This window comes from Belonocnema kinseyi, chromosome 10, assembly GCF_010883055.1.
Source record: "Belonocnema kinseyi isolate 2016_QV_RU_SX_M_011 chromosome 10, B_treatae_v1, whole genome shotgun sequence".
NCBI classification, from domain to species: Eukaryota; Metazoa; Arthropoda; class Insecta; order Hymenoptera; family Cynipidae; genus Belonocnema; species Belonocnema kinseyi.
Genome location: NC_046666.1, coordinates 8,255,575 through 8,276,542, shown reverse-complemented (window position 1 = coordinate 8,276,542; position 20,968 = coordinate 8,255,575). Strand labels below are relative to the sequence as shown.

The window sequence follows — 20,968 nt, the reverse complement described above, 5'->3', positions numbered from 1 at the left end:
CTGGTAAGGGAGAGGATGTAATTGAGAATAATTTTTAATATAAAATATCGATATCGCCAATGACATCGTATTTACCCAAATTAGTAATCATGATGATACTTACATTCAAAGGAATATTATTTAAATTGTGATAAATTATCGAATAAATACAGCTTGTTGTAATATTCAACGTCTACTCCTCAAATATTTTGTTCTTAGTTCTGATATAATTGTTCATCTTAGATATTTCCGTTCTAGCAGAAAAATAAGAGAAGTTCACAAATATTCAGGACTCCTAACAGTCAGGTGTCCAACTTACGACTGATCCGAGCGTCTTTTACTAAATATTGTTCACCCCCAGATTGGAATCCCTTATTTCATAATGCAAAAGCCAGGAGCTTCTTTCCCACGTCAGTATTTTAGTTATTACCAGACGTCACCGGATATGAAATTAAAATAATTACTTCAACATGTCATACAAAAGGAACACTTGGAAATACTAAGAATAAGTCGCTATTTTGTACTATTCTCTACTTTATTACGCAAAAGTGGAGAACTTACGTGGCCATAATTTTCGCAATCAATAGTCACAGCTAAGGTGAGTGGATTATTAAATTGGGGCCATTAAATCTACTTCATAATTTTATATTTAAGGAATATGATGGGTCGATGTTAGAAAGGGTGAAAGAACTCAATTGTACGGCATACCTCTCCAGTCTTTCCACAGACATTGCCGAAGCATGGACTTCCATCATCCTTATTTTAGACTAAATAAGTTTCTCTTGTCTGTTCTTGGACTTTGGCCTTATCAATCAAACGTTGAGAAAATTCTTCATAGATGCATCTTCATCATTATTTGGGGCAGCAACATTCCTCTGATAGTAGGTTTCTAATTTATTCTTTAATGTTTTAGAAATTAATCAATATATTCTCGTTTGAAAATAGATGAAGTTCCGATTTTGGGAAGATGAAATATGAATGTGATCAATTTTTTTAAATGCTTGAAGAAATTGAACTTAGTTATTTTAGTTTTTAGAAGTAAGGCCTTTTCAAGAAACCTCCTATAGTTTATAGTTTTTTGTTTAAATGGGGACTGTATTAATCGAACAAAATAAGAAAATCCAACTATTTTTCGTTAAAAGTCAATTTTTTTAAATTAGAAATTCTACTATTTTATCTTTCGTTCAGAATTCATCTCCTTTAGTAAAAATATTATGTACCTTAAGTTCTGAACATTCAAGTGAACGAAATATTTTCCCAATCCTATTTTATCTATAAATATTATTCCAACTATAATAAAAAATGCATTATAATTGATCTTCAGTTAATATATTATTTACAATAAAAATTAACAAACATTTTAACTATTTTTATAGTTACAAAGTCATCAGTAAAAAATTCGTTCATTTGAACGTTCAGAACTTCAAGCACATAAACTATTTACTATTTGGCTAAAGATTGAACTATTTTGTTGAAAATATGTTTTTTTTTCAGTTAGAAATTAATTTTATTAACTGCAAATATAACTGATGCATTTTTTGCTGAAAGTTGATCGTTTATTTTAAAATTCAACTATTAATTTTTTTATGGAAAATTTACCTTCTTTTCTTGAAAATTCATGTAAATGATTGAACTTTAAACTATTTTGGTAAGCATTAATTTTATTAGTTTGGGATTGGGCTTCTTTCTTGAAAATTCGTTCTTTTTTGCTTCAAATTTAATTTTCTTATCTGCAATTTTAAATATTCAGTTATTGGTTGATAAATAATTGATCGTTTTTAGTTACAAATTCAACAATTTGGCTCTAAATTTATGACTTTGTTGTAATTTTTTTTTCTTACAAAATTAATTTTTTAGTTTAAAATTCATATTTTTGGTTTGAAAATTTAACTTTTTTGTGGAAGATTCGACTTAGTGAGTTAAAAATTTTATTAGTTGGGTGGAAAAATGAAACTATTTGGTTAAAAATTTACCTTTTGGTTAAAAAAATTTCTATTTTTGAGTAGAAAATTCAACTGTTTTGTAAAGAAATTGCCTTTTTACCTTAAAAATTCACCAATTTGGTCCAAATTGTTTTCTCTCTTTTTTTGTCAAAATTCCACGTTATGAGACCCCCTGAATAAAAAAAATTCCACGAATGTGTGTTTGTCTGTTCGTTCGTTAGTCTGTCTGTTATATAGTACTAAAAAAGAGGAATAATCTGTGCTTAAAACTTTTTTTGATCAAAAAAAGCGATCGGAGTTATAGCAATGAAAAAATTCCGAAAAATAAACAAAAATGAACATACGATATAAAAAAAGTCAGAGAAAGAAAAACGTTTCCTTTTGAACACCCTACAAGCTTATCACAACAAACTTAAAAAATTTTCTGCTTTGGTTGCGGATTAAACCATTTTGTTGAAAAATTTCCTTTTTTGGTGTAATTTAACCTGTTTTTATTTTAAATTAAGATCATTTCTACTTAAAACATTAACTATTACATTTTTTATCAAAAATTATTTTTTTTAATAAATATTCAACTAATTGGTTGAATGTTGAACCTTTTTCTTAATACAACTATTTTGTTAACAATTTTATTCTCGTATTCAAAATTCGATTTTACTGAAAAGCCATCTTTCTTGTTCGAAAATTTTACTTCTTTGTTGAAATTTGTCCTTTCGGATAGAAATTTCGGTCTTTTGAAATTAGAATGCAACTGCCTTCTAAAAAATTCGTTTTCTTAGCTTTACAGTTTAGCTATTAAGTTTAAAATAAAAATTTGTTTAAAAATTCAACCGTATGTGATTGAAGTTTTATTTTATCTGTGAGAAAATTTGACCATTTGGTTGAAAATTTAACTAATTCTTAAAAAATTTAACTATTTTGTTGAAAAATTTTCTTTTTGGGATTAAAAGTCACTGTTTTCTAAATATTCGACTTTTTCACTTGAAAGCTGAACTCTGGTTGGAAATTCATCTGTTTTGGTAGAAAATTTTTTGTTCGGCAATTCAACTGTTTTCTTGAAAATGCAATATATTGCAACTTGAAATTTAAAATAATTTATTCATTTTTATTATATTTTGTTTTAGTTCAGACAATTTTATGCTGTTTGGGGAAACCTCGATGAAATGATTGACAGTTTCGTCATCATCACAAGCCTTGTTCTTTCTTTAATAAAATTAACCAGTAGTTTATACAAGAATAAAAATGTAAATAAATCAATTTAATTCGTATAATTAAGAACAACTCTTGTACAATTTAAATAATTTAAGAAAATATTTCAGATGAAAAACCTTTTAGAAAAAATCAAAAAGGACTGGCAGATTTGGTCAAATGAACCGGAAGTGCAAATTTTGCAAAAATATGCTGAAGAAGGAAGGCAGCTCACATTAATATACACTGGTGATTTTTCTACATTAATTAATTTCCCTATGATAAATGCAAAAATGTTTTATTACAAAGAAATTTTGTTTAGTAGAGAAACATTTATAAAGTAGTGAGAAATGATACAAATGTACGGAAACTATTTTTTTCAGTTGATGTAATGTATGACTTATTTAAATATTTTCAGTTGCGACTTATTGCCAGGTTATTTCCTATCTTTGCTTCACACTTTCGCCGCAGATGCTTGACTCAATTTCACCTTTATCAAATGGAACCCGGCCTAAAAAATATGCTTTGCCTGAGGATTTTGGCATTGACCACGAGAAATATTTTTATTATATTTATGTATATAATACTGCTTGTCTTTATTTCAATTTCACGATAACGGTCAGTGTCGACTCTATGTATTTCGTTTATGTGCAACATGTCTGCGGAATATTTTCAGCAATCGGGTGAGCATTTATTGGGTTCCTTCAAAATCCCAATTTCGAAATTTTCTGACTTTCCCTGACTTTTTGATGACCGATTTCTATTTTTCCCTGATTGTTTTATATTTTCTTTTTAAAAGTATAAACAAACATATACCTAAGATTTCAATAATGAAAATGCAAAAAAATGTCGGTTTCAAAATTAATTTCAAACACTTTAAGTGACGTTTGTTTTTCAGTTAATAAAGAAAAAAATCTTAATGTCTAATTTAAAAGACAAAATAAAATAAATTTTCAGTTTTTATCATCAATAATGAATATTCAACCGATAAAAATGATTTTTTAAGGAAATAGTGGAATTTTCAACCCGCAAGATCAATTCTCTAAAAAACGACCAATTTTCAAAAAAATACAAAATTTCTTAACTGAAGTAGATACATTTGTAACAAAAAAGTTAATAGATAATTTGAAGTAAAAAATTTATTTTTAATGAAATAGTTGAATTTTCAACACAGGAGATTAACTTTCTACAAAAAAAGACAAATTTTAATAAAAAGATCATGAATTTTCAATAAAAAAATATGAACTTTCCACAAAAAAAAAGAATAGTTAGAAACTAAGTTAGAAGAACAAAATTTAACAAAAACACTAATTATTTTCAACAAAATTGTTCAAAGAAAAATTTAATATTATAGTTTATGTTTAAACAAAAGGGATTTTAATTTCTGATTAAAAACAGTTGAATTCATGAGAAAAAAAATTCAACAACCAAAAAAGACGAATTTTCAATAAAATAGTTGAATCCTCACTCAAAACAGACTAATTTTCTAAAAAACAGTCGTGATTTTTAATAAAAGAAGAGGCAGTGTCTACTAAAATAGCTCAATTTTCAACGCAAAATAAAGAATTTAAATCCAAAAAGAATGACTTTTTTAAAGATCGTTGAATTTTCTACAAAATAATACAATTATCTTCATATCAGGTTTTACCTGACATTCCCTGACTTTTTCTACGCGTCCTTTTCCAGCTTTTAATTTCCCTGACTTTCCTTCACTTTCTGGATCTTACTTTCCTATAATAAACCTGTAAATATATTTTTCGCCAATTAAATTGGATAAATTGGATTAAATTGGACCCTACAATCTCCCTCCTGCTAAGTACGATATTTCTTCCTTCTACTTATAACTTAAAATTGTCAAGAACATAAAACATCCTTTATCTGCTTAACATTATTTTTTTAAGGAGAGTAGGAAAAAAGTATCCTATTGAAAAGATTAATGTAAAGTGTGTATAATGGGCGTACGACTATTTTGCATGGTGTGACTGCCGCCTCGCTTCGCTCGGGCGGCAAGTTCACCATCTTGAAAATAACATTCGTTGCGCCTTCGATACACAATATACTATTAGCTTATAAGATTTTTTTCGTATTTAAGACATCGATTAGAGAATATTATAAAGGATTACAAATTGGATGATAAAGAACAGATGGAAAAGAATGTAACTGAAGAACTTTTTTTCTGCATTACGCAACACAACAATGTATTTAAGTTAGTATTCTATATTTATTTAAATATGGAAGTCCTTTTATTTTATTATAATATCATTAAACTTATAATTTATGCAACTATTCTTTCAAGATATGCCGAAGATATAGAAAACACTTATACAGTCTACTTCTTTTTTCTAACAGGAGTAAATATGTTTATTCTATCTATCACTGGACTTCAGGTACTTTTTAACAATACTTTTGATTGTATATATCATTTCAATTTTTACTTGCAAAATACAATTTTTTTTAGGTTGTGATGAAATTAGGCAGCCTTGATGATGTCGTTAAGTACACCAATTATACCATTTTACTGGTGGTTCACCTTCTATTTAACAGTGTGCCAGCGCAAAGATTAGTCGATCACAGTTTGATGATTTCCGAATCAGCGTAAATATTTGATATCCTAAAAAAAGTAAATTTTAATTTGAAATTAATTTGTGTCGGAAAAATTAATATAAATTTCAATTAATTCGAAAAATTTTGGGGGTTTTATATTTTATTAGTACTTAGAAAGAGCAATTTTTATACAAATTTTACTGATCTTTTTAGTTATAATAGTAGTTGGTATCAAATGTCAACATCGAACAGAAAAGCCGTACTTTTTATAATAATGAGGAGTTCCAAGCCATGCAAAATCACTGCCGGAAAATTTTACGTAATGTCGATGGAAAGTTTCAGCAAGGTAAGAAATAACAGTATTCCTAATTAGATTAAATACTTTTATTTATTTTAATTTTAACATTTCTTATTTACCTAAGTTCTTGTTCTTTTCTGTTCAGGTTATTCGAACTGCATCGTCTTATTTTACTGTGCTCATTTCAATGCGATGAGTTCTGATTTAATTGATCCAATTATGGTATTATTATTAAAATTATGGTATTCACTAAGAAATTACTAAGGACTTCACTATGCAGACACGAAAAATAATGTGAATGTTTGATGTTTAGAAGAAAATATATTATTGTCCAGAATATAATGTCTACTCTATTTTTATAATATTTGCAATTTTTTTTCGTTCACACCAATTTATTTTTTGAAAGTAAGAGGTATGATTTATGAATATACAGACGTAAGGATTTTCAGGTAGACTTTCTAACGTATCATTATTATTTGTAATTTTAAAAAGATGAGATAATTTAATGTGACAATTAAATTTTTTAATTTTTGATAAAATAAAGTTTACCTTTAATCTGGAAATTTCATTTCCAGATATCAGGACTGACACTAAAAAGAAACTACTAAACTTTTCGCTCCTTATTTTTGACATAGGCGAAAAAGTTGCAGGAATAGCACCATTATTCATTAATAGTACGATGCACTTGTGGTATCTTTTCCAAATGTGAAAAATTTACATCTGATTGAAAAAACCCGTATAAGCAAACTATTAATATTCATTAAAAATTTCTCTACTTCTAACGTAAAGTTTTAAATAAATATTTACAATTTTTAAAGGTTGAAATTCCAATTGTTGTCTCATGATTCGATTTAAAAAATCATTAAAATTACTTCTGGTTTATAAAAGCAAACAATTTTTAAGTATTTAATAAATCACTTTACAATAAGTGTGAAAATCATTACCCAGCGAGAAAAGTTTTTAAATTTATTTTGAGGGTTGTTTTAACATACCTCAAATATTCAAGAAAGAAAACCGATATTTTTAAAATACCAAAACCATGGGAGATTTTTTAATGAAGCTATTGTTGTCGGAAATCACTCTATAATAAATTTGACTGTTAGGAAATGTCGATTATTTTACCAATTTATATCTTTAAAAGATGTTACAATGACTCTAAAACGAAATAAAAGCACTTTTCCTGGTAGCGGATGCTTTCAACACTAATTTTGAACAAATTTTCAGCACTTGTATGGTAATTAAAAAATCTCCTGTGGATTTGGTTGTTAGGATGGGTTCGAATTCCTTACTTAAATCTTTAGGGGATGTTGAAACAACCTTTGAAATCACTTCAAATCCTTTTCCTAGTAGGGGGCGCTTGCTGCACTTATTTGAAAAGAATTTTTTACCCCAATAGAGCTTAAGTAGAGCATCTCAGGTGATTTTAGTTGTTTTGAAATGTCAATTTCTTTGCTGCTTCAATGTTTGAAGAGTGTTAAAACAAACCTTAAAATATATTCAACGACCTTTGAATGTAGGGATGTCCCCTACATTTATTCTTTAGTGATTTCTGACTCCAATAGTTTCATCAAAAAGCCTTGCATGTAATTGATGAGGAAATTTTTATTTTCTTGCTATATTACATCTTCAAGGAAAATAACCATTAAAATTAATTCAAATACTTTTTCTGGTAGGGCAGACTTGCCACACTTATTTTGAACTGACTGTCGACGCTAATATACTAATCGAAAAATCGCCCGTGCAGTTAGATTTTAGCAATTTTCGAATTCCTTAATTGCATCTTTAGGGGATGTCAAAACAACCCAGTAAATGAGGAAGAAGATGAGAAAGGAAGGAGAAACGAAGGTTGACGTATTGGGGGAAGTAGTGGAATATATAGGGGTAGCCGAGGAGGGAATGTGTGAAAAAAGGACGTTTGAATTACTTATTTGCCTCTTCATAGGCTACGAAACCCTTTTAAGTAGGCTACAGCGCCTACTTTGACTATTTTTTTTTTATAATTTTCTTTTGCATAATAAATTGACCCTCAAAGTGATCATGAAACTCGAACTTTGTCCGCAGGTTGTAAGGGGAGAAACTCATAAGACGTGTACTTTCACCGCAGCAAAATGTATACAAAACAGACAGTGATCTTGAAAAAGGGTGAGGATGTAGTCGGGGGTAGATGCCGCCAAAGTAACCTTTCCCCGGAGAAGGAATATACGAAATAGAAGGACTTCTGGAAAATTCGACACATTTATCCCCCCCCCCCCCCCCCACAAAAATATAAAAAAACAGGAGGTAAGGTCCTAGGAAGGGGGAAAAGTGTGACTAGGGATGAATGTCACTGAAGCCATTTTACCCACAGAAGGGCAATCCAGAATGAAGGAAAAAGGTATAAAAAGGGTGGTGATCCTGAAAAGAGGTGAGGGTATGACTGGGTATAGTTATCCCGAAGTCACTCTCCTAACAAGAAGGCATATGAAGAAAAGAGGAGAGAGCGGTGCTGGAAACCGGTATGGGTTTGACCAAAAATGAAATAATTGAATTATTAGTCAAACAATGAATTTTCAATCACACAGATGAATTCTTAACTAAACTTATTAAAGTTCAACTTTTAAGCAAATAATTTTATTTGCAAACTAAAAGATGAATTTTTAACTAAAATGATAAATATTTTACTGTAATACTTATATTTTTAACCGGAAAGGAAATATTTTTAAACAAGAAGGTTAAACTTTAAAGTTCAGCCAAAACTAATGAATTTTTAACTAGAATGATATTCTTCAAATGGAATAGTTAAATTTAATGCTGAAAAGATGAATTTTTAACCATAAAAATTAATTTTGTTAAAAAAAGGTGAATTTTTCACAAAGCAGATAACTTTTCGAACAACCAGTTTAATTTCTAAATACAAAATATCAATTCTCAACCAAAAAGATCATTTTAATCCAAAAAGATACATTTTTAACAAAAAATGGAGTGGTTAATTTTTCAGTTAAAAATTGAATTCTTAAAAAACAAACAAAAATGGATTTTCAGGAAAATAGTTCAATCTTCTACGGAAATAGTTTAATTTTGAGCGCCTTAGTAGGCTCAATAAATAGGAGTGCTAAAAATTATTTCCGGAAAGTCAAAAAAAAAGGCGAAATTTTGTCCAGCCCAAGCCTCTTTACGATAGGGAAATTAGCTAATAAATAAAAAAAAAATTGACTCTAAAAAAATAATAGTAATAGACAAATTACTTTTGTAAAGTGGAGTTACTAGTACGTAAAGTACTTGTGGTTTAACAGGGTGGATGTAATACGTGTAGGTCACCGAGGTTGCTAGATGGTTAGTACTCAGAGAGTGTCGACGTGACATCAGCAGGCGGAAATGTGATTCGATGCACCTCGTAAAAGTAACAGCCGAATCACGAAATTAGACAAAAAAAAGGCAAGGAAAAGGAATTTTTTGCCGTGGAGAATATTTTTGAAAAGTTCTAAATATTTTGTTTACCCTTTCCAGCACATTTTAGAACAATATGTCCAAGAGAAAAATTAAATTAAATTAAATTTTTTTTAAACTTTAAAAAAGATTCTGTTATGAATTTGGACATTTTGCTTCAAAATGTGATCTTATGGGTCAATTAAAATACTACTAGATGTCTGGTCTATCTACCCTAAAAAAGGAATATAAGAACTAGGGGTGGGGGTTAAAAAGTGAGGAGAATGGGACCGAGGATTGGGTGTCACCGGACAGATTCTTCCCCAAGAAGAAGCACACGAACAAAGAAGTGATCCTGGAAAAGGGTGAGAATGTAATAGTAGGGTGGATGCCACCAGTCACTTTTTCCTAGAGAAGGGGTATGAAAAATAGGGGGACTTCTGGAAAAGTCTTCAAACATCCCCCCCCCCCAACATAAAAAATAATACGGGATCCTGGAAAGGAGGAACAGATTGACTGGGGATGGATGTCACCGAAGTCATTTCATCTCAGCGAAAGAGTTCTAAAAATGAGAGAAAAAGGTATAAAAAGGGGGGGGGGCTATGATAGGAAATGGGTGAAGGTATGACTAGGTTTAGGTACCACGAAGTCACTCTCGTATCAAGAAGGGATATAAAAAAAAGGAGAGAGCGATATCGGAGAGGGGTGAGGGTTTGAAAGGTGTGAGAATCACCGAAATTAATATCATCTCAAAAAGAAATATAAAAGAGCAATCATTGTGATCCTGGAAAAGGTGAAGATGCGATTGGAGGCAATTCTCGATGAAATTACTTTTCCTAGAGGAGAGGTATAAAAAATTATGGGAAAAGATTTTTAAAAAAGCGAGTAATTCTGAAAAGAGATAATCACTGAAAGGGGTGAGGTATGACAGGTGTGAAAGTCACCGAAATTACTAGGTCCGTTAAGCTGGCAGGACCACATTGCAAAAATGAACTGAAGACCTATAGGGAATTTAAGGCTCATTTCGGTCTAATTTAATGCCCCATTGCCAAATTTAATGCTCTTTATTTAAACAAAAAAACCGGTGGTCATGCTAGCTTAACTTTAAGCTAGCAGGACCACACAGAGAAAGAAACGACTTAGGCATTATTTCTTTCCACAATAATTTAGGGCTCATTTAGGGCTCACTTAATGCCCTATTGTTAAATTTAATGCTCCCCAATTTTTCGAAAAAACCTGTGGTCATGCTATCTTAACGTTGAGCCAGCAGGACCAAACAGAGAAAGAAACGACTCAGGCATTATTTCTTTCCAAAATAATTTAGGGCTCATTTAGGGCTCACTTAATATCCTCTTGCCAAATTTGATGGCACGCATTTTTTTTTTAAAAACCTGTGGTTCTGCCATCTTAACGTTAAGATAGCAGGAATACACAAAAAAATGATTTGGACAATATTTTTTTGCACTACATTTAGGGCTCATTTAGTGCTCTATTAATGTCCTATTGCCAAATTTGATGGCACGAATTTTTTTCTTACAAACATGTGGTTCTGACATCTTAACGTTAACCTATCAGCACCACACAGAGAAAAAAACGACTTAGGAATTATTTCTTTCCACAATAATTTAGGGCTCATTTAGGGCTCACTTAATGTCCTATTGCCAAATTTGATTTGATGGATTTTTCTCTGTGTGGTACTGATAGGTTAACGTTAAGATAGCAGAACCACATGTTTGTAAGAAAAAAATTCGTGCCATCAAATTTGGCAATAGGACATTAAGAGAGCATTAAATGATCCCTAAATGTAGTGCAAAGAAATATTGTCCAAATAATTTTTTTCTTGTGTGTTCCTGCTATCTTAACGTTAAGATGGCAGAAACACGGATTTTTAAGAAAAAAATTCGTGCCATCAAATTTGGCAAGAGGACATTAAGTGAGCCCTAAATGAGCCCTAAATGAGCCCTAAATTATTGTGAAAAGAAATAATGCTTAAGTCGTTTTTTTCTCTGTGTGGTCCTGCTGGCTTAACGTTAAGATATCATGACCACAGGTTTTTTCGAAAAACTGCGGAGCATCAAATTTGAAAATAGCGCATTAAGTGATCCCTAAATGAACCACATATTTGTAAGAAAAAAATGCGTGCCATCAAATTTGGCAATAGGACATTAAGTGAGCACTAAATGAGCCCTAAATTATTGTGGAAAGAAATATTGTCCCAAACATTTTTTTCTTTGTGTGTTTCTGCTATCTTAACGTTAAGATGGCAGAACACATGTTTTTAAGAAAAAAATGCGTGCCATCAAATTTGGCAAGAGGACATTAAGTGAGCCCTAAATGAGACCTAAATGATTATGGAAATAAATAATGCCTTAGTCGTCTTTTTCTCTGTGTGGTCCTACTGGCTTGACGTTAAGACAGCAGAACCACAGGTTTTTTTAAAAAAATGCGTACCTTCAAATTTGGCAATAGGACATTAAGTGAGCCCTAAATGAGCATTAAATTATTGTGGAAAGAAATAATGCCTAAGTCGTTTTTTTCTCTTTGTGGTCCTGCTATCTTAACGTTAAGATAGCATGACCACAGGTTTTTTTGAAAAATTGCGGAGAATTAGATTTGACAATAGGGCATTAGGTGAGCCCTAAATGAGCCCTACAATATTGTGGAAAGAAATAATGCCTAAGTCGTTTCTTCCTCGGTGTGTTCCTGCTATCTTAACGTTAAGCTAGCATGACCACTGGTTTTTTTGTTTAAATAAAGAGCATTAAATTTGGCAATGGGGCATTAAATTAGCCATCAATGAGCACTAAATTCCCTATAGGTTTGCAGTTCATTTTTTCAATGTGGTCCTGCCAGCTTAACGGACCTGAAATTACTCTATTTTCAAAAAGGGATAAAAAAGCGGTGGAGGGGCTCCTGAATTAGGAGATTTTGTAACTAGGGGTGGGTGTATCCATATTTAGACTCCCCAAGAAGTGCAAAAAAAAAGTGGATGTGGTTCTGGAAAGTAGGTATATTGTGATTGAGAATTGGTTTTATCGAAGTTACTTTCTCCTAGAAAAGGGGCATAAAAAAAAGAGAAAAATCCTGGAAAGGGGGCAGAATGTGACTGGGGGTGGGTGTCTTTGGACTTACCCTCCCCCAAAAGGCGGTATACGAGCGGAGGGTGATGCTGGAAAAGGATGAGGGTGTGACTAGATGTGGTGGCCACCAAAAGTTACCTTCCTCTGAAAATGGAATTTAAAAACGAGGAGGTGATCCTGGAAAGGGAGAGGATGTGATTGAGAATAATTTTTAATATAAAATATCGATATCTCCAACGAAATCGTATTTACCTAAACTAGTAATTATGATGATACTTACATTCAAAGGGATATTCCTTATATTGTAATAGATTATCGAATAAATACAGCTCGTTGTAATATTCAACGTCTACTCCTCAAATATTTTGTTCTTAGTTCTGATATAATTGTTCATCTTAGATATTTCCATTCCAGCAGAAAAATAAGACAATTTAAAAAATATTCAGGATTCCTAACCGTCAGGTGTCCAACTTAAGACTGATGCGAGCGTCTTTTACTAAATATTGTTCACCCCCAGATTGGAATCCCTTATTTCATAATGCAAAAGCCAGGAGCTTCTTTCCCACGTCAGTATTTCAGTTAATACCAGACGCCGCATGGATATGAAATTAAAATAATTATTGCAACATGTCATATAGAAGGAACACCTGGAAATACTAAGAATAAATCGCTATTTTGTACTATTCTCTACTTTATTATGCAAAAGTGGAGAACTCATGTGGCCATAATTTTCGCAATCAATCGTCACAGCTAAGGTGAGTGGATTATTAAATTGGGGCCATTAAATCTACTTCATAATTTTATATTTAAGGAATATGATGGGTCGATGTTAGAAAGGGTGAAAGAACTCAATTGTACGGCATACCCCTCCAGTCTTTCCACAGACATTGCCGAAGCATGGACTTCCATCATCCTTATTTTAGACTCAATAAGTTTCTCTTGTCTGCTCTAGGACTTTGGCCTTATCAATCAAACTTTGAAAAAATTCTTCATCGATGCATCTTCTTCATTATTTGGGGCAGCAACATTCCTCTGATAGTAAGTTTCTAATTTATTCTTCAATGTTTCAGAAATTAATAAATATATTCTCGTTTGAAAATAGCTGAAGTTCCAATTTTGGGAAGATGAAATATGAATGTGAAGAACAATTTTTTTTGAATGCTTGAAGAAATTTAAATGAATTATTTTAGTTCTTACAAGTAAGGCCTTTCCAAGACACCTCCTATATTTTCTCGTTTTTTGTTTAAATCCGGACTGTATTGATCGAACCCAATAAGAAAATCCAATTATTTTTCGTTAAAAGTCCATTCTTTTTAATTAAAAATTCGACTATTTTATCTTTAATTCAGAATTCATCTTCTTTAGTAAGAATGTTTACTATTTGTTTAAAAAATTGAACTATTTTGTTGAAAAGTCATTTTTCTTTAGTTAGAAATTAATTTTATTAATTGAAAATATAAATAATGCATTTTTTGCTGAAAGTTGATCGTTTTTTTTAAATGTTAACTATTAATTATTTTATTTGAAATGTATGTTCTTTCGTTGAAAATTCATGTAAATGGTTGAATGTTAAGCTATTTTTTGGAAGCATTAATTTCATTAGTTTGGGATTAGGCTTCTTTCTTGAAAAATCGTTCTTTTTTGGTCAAAAATTAATTTTCTTATCTGCAATTTTAAATATTCAGTTATTACTTGATAAATAATCGTTCGTTTTCAGTTGCAAATTCAACAATTTCACTGTACATTTATGACTTTGTTGTAATTTTCTTTTCTTATAAAATTAATTTTCTTAATTGAAAATTACACCCTCTAGTTGAAAAGTGACCATTTTTAGTTCAAACTTCGACAATTTATTTGAAAATAATTTTTCTTTTGAAAATTCATATTTTCAGTTTGAAAATTTAATTTTTTCGTGGAAGATTCGACTTTGTGGTTTAAAAATTTTATTATCTGGGTGAAAAAATTAAACTATTTGCTTGAAAATTCACCGGTTAGTTACAAAATTTCTATTTTTGAGTAGAAAATTTAACTGTTTTGAAGAAAATTTAGCTTTTACCTTCAAAATTGAACAATTTGGTTCAACTTTTTTTGTCTCTTTTTTTGTCAAAAGTCCACGTTTTGTCCTTTGGTATACTTTTTGAGTGTCCTAAGCTGAAGGTCAAGTTCGTGAACCAGCTGTTTTGGATAAAAATTCAAAAAGTTAGAGCATTTTAAACATTTTTGAGACCACTTTCTTTGATATTTAAAAAGTCTATATACGATCATTATTAATACTCAAAAAGAGCAAAAATCTGTGGTTATAACTTTTTTTGATAAAAAAATTGATCGGAGTTATAGTAATTTAAAAATTCCGAAAAACAAAGAAAAATTAACATACGATATAAAAAAAGTCAAAACAAGAAAAACATTGCATTTTGAACACCCTACAAGCTTATCATAACAAACTTTTAAATTGTTCTGCTTTGGTAGCGGATTAAACTATTTTGTTGAAAAACTGCCTTTTTGGTGGAATTTAACCGGTTTTTATTTAAAATTAAAATAATTTTTAGTTGAAATATTAATTATTAAATTTTTTGTTTAAAATTATTCCTTTTTAAATTAAAATTTTAACTGCATGGTTGAATGTTGAACTTTTTTGTTTATACAAATATTTTGTTAACAATTTTCTTCTCTTATTTAAAATTCAAGTATTTTATTAAAAAGTCATCTTTCTTGTTCGAAATATTTACTTCTTTGTTGAAATTTGTCCTTTTGAATAGAAAATTCGGTCTTTTGAATTGAAAATGCAACTGCCTTCTAAAAAATTCGTCTTCTTGGCTTGACAATTTAATTATTAAGTTCAAGATGCAAATGCTTTTGGTCAAAGTTAAATCCTTTTTGTTTAACAATTCGAACAATTGGTTGAAAATTCATCTTTGTAAGATGTAAATGCAACAATTTTGTTGAGAAATCGTCGGTTTGCACAGAAAATTCAATTATTTGTTTAAAAATTTAACCGCTTGTGATTGAAGTTTTATTTTCTCTGTTAGAAAATTTGACCGTTTGGTTGAAAATGTAACTATTTGTTAAAAAAATCGACTATTCTGTTGAAAATTGATCTTTTTGGGATTAAAAGTCCATTGTTTTCTAAATATTCGACTTTTCCACTTGAAAGCTGAACTCTAGTTGGAAATTCATCTGTTTTGGTAGAAAATTATTCTTTTTTTATTGGAAATTCAACTGTTTTCTTGAAAATACAATATTTTGCAACTTGAAATTTAAAAGAATTTAATAATTTTTATTATATTTTGTTTCTAGTACAGACGATTTTATGTTGTTTGGGGAAACGTCGATGAAATGATCGAAAGTTTCGTCATCATCACAAGCATGCTTCTTTCTATAATAAAATTAAGCAGTGGTTTCCACAAGAATAAAAATGTAAATAAATTAATTCAATTCGTATAATTAAGAACAACTCTCGTAGAATTTAAATATTTTTTAAAAATATTTCAGATGAAAAACCTTTTAGAAAAAATCAAAAACGACTGGCAGATTTGGTCAAATGAACCGGAAGTGCGAATTTTGCAAAAATATGCTGAAGAAGGAAGGCAGCTCACATTAATGTACACTGGTGATTTTTCTACATTAATTAATTTTCCTCTGATAAATACGAAAATGTCTTATTACCAAGATATTTTCTTAGTACAGAAACATTTATAAATTAGTGAGAAATGATACAAATTTACGGAAACTATTTTTCTTCAGTTGATATAATGTATGATTATTTAAATATTTTTAGTTGCCACATATTGCTCAGTTGTTTCCTATCTTTCCTTTACACTTTCGCCGCAGATGCTTGACTCAATTTCACCTTTATCAAATGGAACCCGGCCGAAAAAATATGTTATGCCTGAAGATTTTGGAATTGATAAAGAAAAATATTTCTACTATATTTATGTATATAATGCTGCTTGTCTTTATTTCAATTTCACGATAACGGTCAGTGTTGATTCTATGTATGCCGTTTATGTGCAACATGTCTGCGGAATATTTTCAGCAATCGGGTGAGCATTTATTGGGTTCCTTCAAAATCCCAATTTAAAAATTTCCTGACTTTCCCTGACTTTTTCATGACCGATTTTTATTTTTCCCTGGCTGTTTTATATTTTTCTTCCAAGAGTAAAAACAAACCTATAACTAAGATTTTAATCATGCAAATGCAAAAAAACGTTGGTTTCAAAATTGATTTTCAAGACTTTTAGTGACTTTTAGTTTTCAGTTAATGAGGGGAAAAAAAATCTAAAATGTTTAATTTTTAAGTCAAAAAGAAAAATTTCCTTCAGAACGATTGAGTTCTTAAATCAAAAATATAAATTTACTACCAAAAAAAAATTTTGACGAAATAGTGGAATATTCAACCCACAAGATTAAGTCTTTTAAAAATGACGAATTGTCAACCAAATACAACAATTTTTAACCAGAAAATAGAATAGTTGAATCCTCAGTCAGAAAAATAAAATTTCAAAAAAACTAGTAATTTCCGTAAAAATTGTTCGAAGAAAAATTTAATAGTTTATGAATTCATAAAAAAAATGAAATAAAAAAATGTCAGCAAAATAGTTGATTTATCATGTAAAAAAGATTTATCAGTCAAGAAAAAACAAATTACCCTAAAATGTATAAATTTCTTGTCCGTAAGACGAATGATCACCAAAATAGTCAAATTCTACAAAAAAAGTTTCTGAACTGAAATAAGCAATCAATCAAAAAAATTAACTTTTCATAACCCCTGTCAGAAGTCTATAAAGGGCACTTTTTCTCCCTAGTGAGCAAAAGTGTCATGACAATAACATAATTACTAAAAATGGCGAATGTTTCCTAAAATATTGAGAAATTTTGAGAGTTCATGTGAACTTGTCGATAACAAAATTATGCTGCATGACCATGCGGTCTGTTAAACCGAACATCCATACTGAAAGGTCAAACTGAAAAAGATATTAATTTTAAACCAAAAACAGCTTAGTTGAACCAAAAAAGCCGAATTTTCAAGAAAACAGTTTAACCCTCAATCAAAACAGACTAATTTTTAACAAAACAGTCGTGATTTTTAATAAAAAAAGATGCAATGTCTACCAAAATAGTTGAACTGTCTACGCAAACAGACGAATTTGAAACAAAAAAGAATTAATTTTTTAAAGATCTTTAAATTTTCCACAAAATAATAAAATTATCTTCATATAAAGTTTTTCCTGACATTCCCTAAATCTTTCTGATTGTCCTTTTCTAGTTTTTAAATTTCCTGACTTTCGCTCATTTTCTGGATCTTACTTTCCTGTAATAAGCCTGTAAATATATTTTTCGTCAATTAAATTTGGCAAAATTAGAAGAAATTTAACAAATTTAAACTATAAAATATCATTTTTGTCCGAACCCCCCCCCTCCTTGAAAATTATATTTATCATTTAAAAAATTGCATGCTGGACCCCACAGTCTCTCTTCTGCTAAGTACGATATTTCTTCCTTCTAATTATAATTTTAAATTGTTAAGGACACCAGACATCCTTTATCTTCTTAACATTCTTTTTTCAAAGAGAGTAGGAAAAAAGTATCCTATTGAAAATATGAATGTTACAGTGTTAGAGGGTGAACTCGCCGCCCGAGCGAAGCGAGGTGGCAGTCGCTTCGCTCGGGCGGCGAGTTCACCCTCTTGAAAATAACATTAGTTGCGCCTTCGATAAACAATATACTATTAGCTTCTAAGATTTTTTTCGTATTTAAGACATCGATTAGAGAATATTATAAAGGATTATAAATTGGATGATAAAGAACAAATGGAAAAGAATGCAACTGAAGAACTTTTTTTCTGCATTACGCAACACAATAATGTATTTAAGTTAGTATTCTATATTTATTTAAATATGGACAGTCCTTTTATTTTATTATAATATCATTAAGCTTATGATTTATGCAACTATTCTTTCAAGATATGCCGAAGATATAGAAAACACGTATACAGTCTACTTCTTTTTTCTAACAGGAGTAAATATGTTTGTTCTATCAATCACTGGACTTCAGGTATTTTTGAACAATACTTTTGATTGTTTACATCATTTCAATTTTTACTCGTAAAATACAATTGTTTTTAGGTTGTGTTAAAATTAGGCAGCATTGATGATGTCGTTAAGTATACTAATTATACCATTTTACTGGTGGTTCATCTTCTATTTAACAGTGTGCCAGCGCAAAGATTAGTGGATCACAGTTTAATGATATCCGAATCAGCGTAAATATTTAATATCCTAAAAAAATTAAAATTTAATTTTAAATAAATTTGTGTAGAAAAAAATAATATAAATTTAAATTGATTCGAAATTTTTTAGAGTTTTTATATTTTATTAGTACTTAGAAACAGCAATTTTAATACAATTTTTACTGCTATTTTTAGTTATAAAAGTGGTTGGTATCAAATGTCAGCATCGAACAGAAAAGCCGTACTTTATATAATAATGAGGAGTTCGAAACCATGCAAAATCACAGCCGGAAAATTTTACGTAATGTCAATGGAATGTTTCAGCAAGGTAAGAAATAACAATATTCCTAATTGAATTAAATACTTTTATTTATTTTAATTTTAGCATTTCTTATTTATCTAAGTTCTTGTTCTTTTCTGTTAAGGTTATTCGAACTGCATCGTCTTATTTTACTGTGCTCATTTCAATGCGATGATTTTTTCTTTAATTGATCAAATTATCGTATTATTATTAAAATTATGGAATTTATGACAAAATTACTACGGACTTCACTATGGAAAAATGAAGAATAATGTAAATGTTTGATGTTTAGAAGGAAATATATTATTGTCCAGAATATAATGTCTACTCTATTTTCAAAATATTTGCAATTTTTTTCGTTTACACAAATATATTTTTCGAAAGTAAGATGGATGATTTAAGAATATACAGACGTAAGTATTTTCAGGTCGATTTTCTAACTTATCATCATTATTCATAATTTTAAGAAGATGAGATAATTTAATGTAATCATTGAATTTTTTTTAATTTTAGATAAAATAAATTCAACTGACTGACGAAACGCGTCTAAGTAAACTATTAATATTCATTATAAATTTCTCTACTTCTAACGTGAAATTTTAAATAAATATTTACAATTTTTAAAGGTTGAAATTCCAATTGTTGTCTCATGATTCGAGTTAAAAAATCATTAAAATTACTTTTGGTTTATGAAAGCATGCAATTTTTAAGTTTTTAATAAATCCCTTCACAATCAGTGTGAGAATCATCACTTAGCAGGAAAATTTTTTAATTTATTTTGAGGGTTGTTTAAAAATTCCTTTAAATAAATTTAAACAATTCTCTTGGTAAAATAGGCATTCTGCTTTTATTTTAAAGTAATTTCTGACACTAAAAGTTTAATAAAAATTCGCGCGTGGGCTTGTTGTTAGGAAATATCGATGGTTTTACCAATTTCTATCTTTAAAGAATGTTACAACGACTCTAAAACGAAATAAAAACACTTTTTCTGGTAGCGGATGCTTCCAACACTAATTTTGAAATGATTTCCAGAACTTATATGTTAATTAAAAAATCTCCTGTGGATTTGGTTGTTAGGATGGGTTCGAATTCCTTACTTGAATCTTTAGAGGATGTTGAAACAACCTTTGAAATCACAATAAACCCTTTTCCTAGTAGGGGACGCTTGCTGCACTTATTTGCAACTAATTTTGTACCACAATAGAGCTTGAGTAGAAAATCTCATTTGGTTTTAGTTTTTTGGAAATGTCGATTTCTTGGCTGCTTGAATGTTTCAGGAGTGTTAAAACAATCTTTAAAATAAATTCTAGGACATTTGAATGTAGGGATGTTCCCTAAATTTATTCTTTAGTGATTTCTGACGTCGATAGTTTCATCAAGAGGTCTTGCGTGTAATTGATTATGAAATTTTGATTTTCTTGTTAGTTTATATCTTTAAGGAAAACAACCATAAAAATTAATTAAAATACTTTTTCTGGTGGGGCAGGCTTTCGACACTTATTTTGAAGTGACTTTCGACGCTAATATACTAATCGAAAAATCGATTGTGAATTTAGTTGTTAGCAATTGTCTAGTTCCTTAATTGCATCTTTAGGGGATGTCAAAATAACGAAGGTTGAAGTGTTAGAGGAAGTAGGGGCGAAGAGAGAGGAGGTTGGGTGGGAATGTGTGGAAGAAAGTTTGAATGACTCATCTGCGTCTCAATAGGCTACGAAACCCTTTTTAGCAGGCTACATTGCCTACTTTGACTAATTTTTTTTAAATAATTTTCTTTTGCATAATAGATTTACCCTTAAAGTGATCATAAAACTAATATTTTGTCCTCAGGTTGTAAGGGGCGAAACTCATAAGAGGTGCACTTTCACAGCAGCAAAAGGTATACAAAACAGGCAGTGATCCTAGAAAAGGGTGAGGATGTAATAGGGAGAGGATGCTATCAAAGTAACCTTTCCCCAGAGAAGAGGCATACAAAACAGGGGGACTTCGAGAAAAGTCTCCAGG

General features: G+C 30.0%; 3 protein-coding genes across 3 annotated transcripts in view; all 3 read left to right on the top strand.

Annotated features, from left to right (window-relative positions):
- Positions 1-719: 719 nt before the first annotated feature.
- On the top strand, positions 720-6,182 carry LOC117181012 (odorant receptor 9a-like). The gene is made up of 9 exons (XM_033373580.1): positions 720-860; positions 3,047-3,166; positions 3,242-3,359; positions 3,529-3,793; positions 5,203-5,316; positions 5,407-5,497; positions 5,569-5,705; positions 5,868-6,000; positions 6,098-6,182. Exons 1-9 carry the CDS (start codon positions 720-722, stop codon positions 6,146-6,148), a joined length of 1,170 nt encoding a protein of 389 aa, XP_033229471.1. The 3' UTR covers positions 6,149-6,182.
- A 7,152-nt stretch (positions 6,183-13,334) lies between these two features.
- Positions 13,335-20,968, top strand: part of LOC117182031 — a 14,287-nt gene continuing 6,653 nt past the window's right edge. Inside the window, exons 1-8 of the mRNA XM_033375053.1 lie at positions 13,335-13,475; positions 15,735-15,854; positions 15,930-16,047; positions 16,216-16,480; positions 18,196-18,309; positions 18,401-18,491; positions 18,563-18,699; positions 18,862-18,994. Of these exons, the coding sequence (XP_033230944.1) occupies positions 13,335-13,475; positions 15,735-15,854; positions 15,930-16,047; positions 16,216-16,480; positions 18,196-18,309; positions 18,401-18,491; positions 18,563-18,699; positions 18,862-18,994 (1,119 nt within the window). The remainder of the gene's footprint in view (positions 13,476-15,734; positions 15,855-15,929; positions 16,048-16,215; positions 16,481-18,195; positions 18,310-18,400; positions 18,492-18,562; positions 18,700-18,861; positions 18,995-20,968) is intronic.
- LOC117181748 (odorant receptor 30a-like) lies at positions 18,407-19,196 on the top strand. The gene is made up of 4 exons (XM_033374712.1): positions 18,407-18,491; positions 18,563-18,699; positions 18,862-18,994; positions 19,092-19,196. Exons 1-4 carry the CDS (start codon positions 18,462-18,464, stop codon positions 19,140-19,142), a joined length of 351 nt encoding a protein of 116 aa, XP_033230603.1. The 5' UTR covers positions 18,407-18,461; the 3' UTR covers positions 19,143-19,196.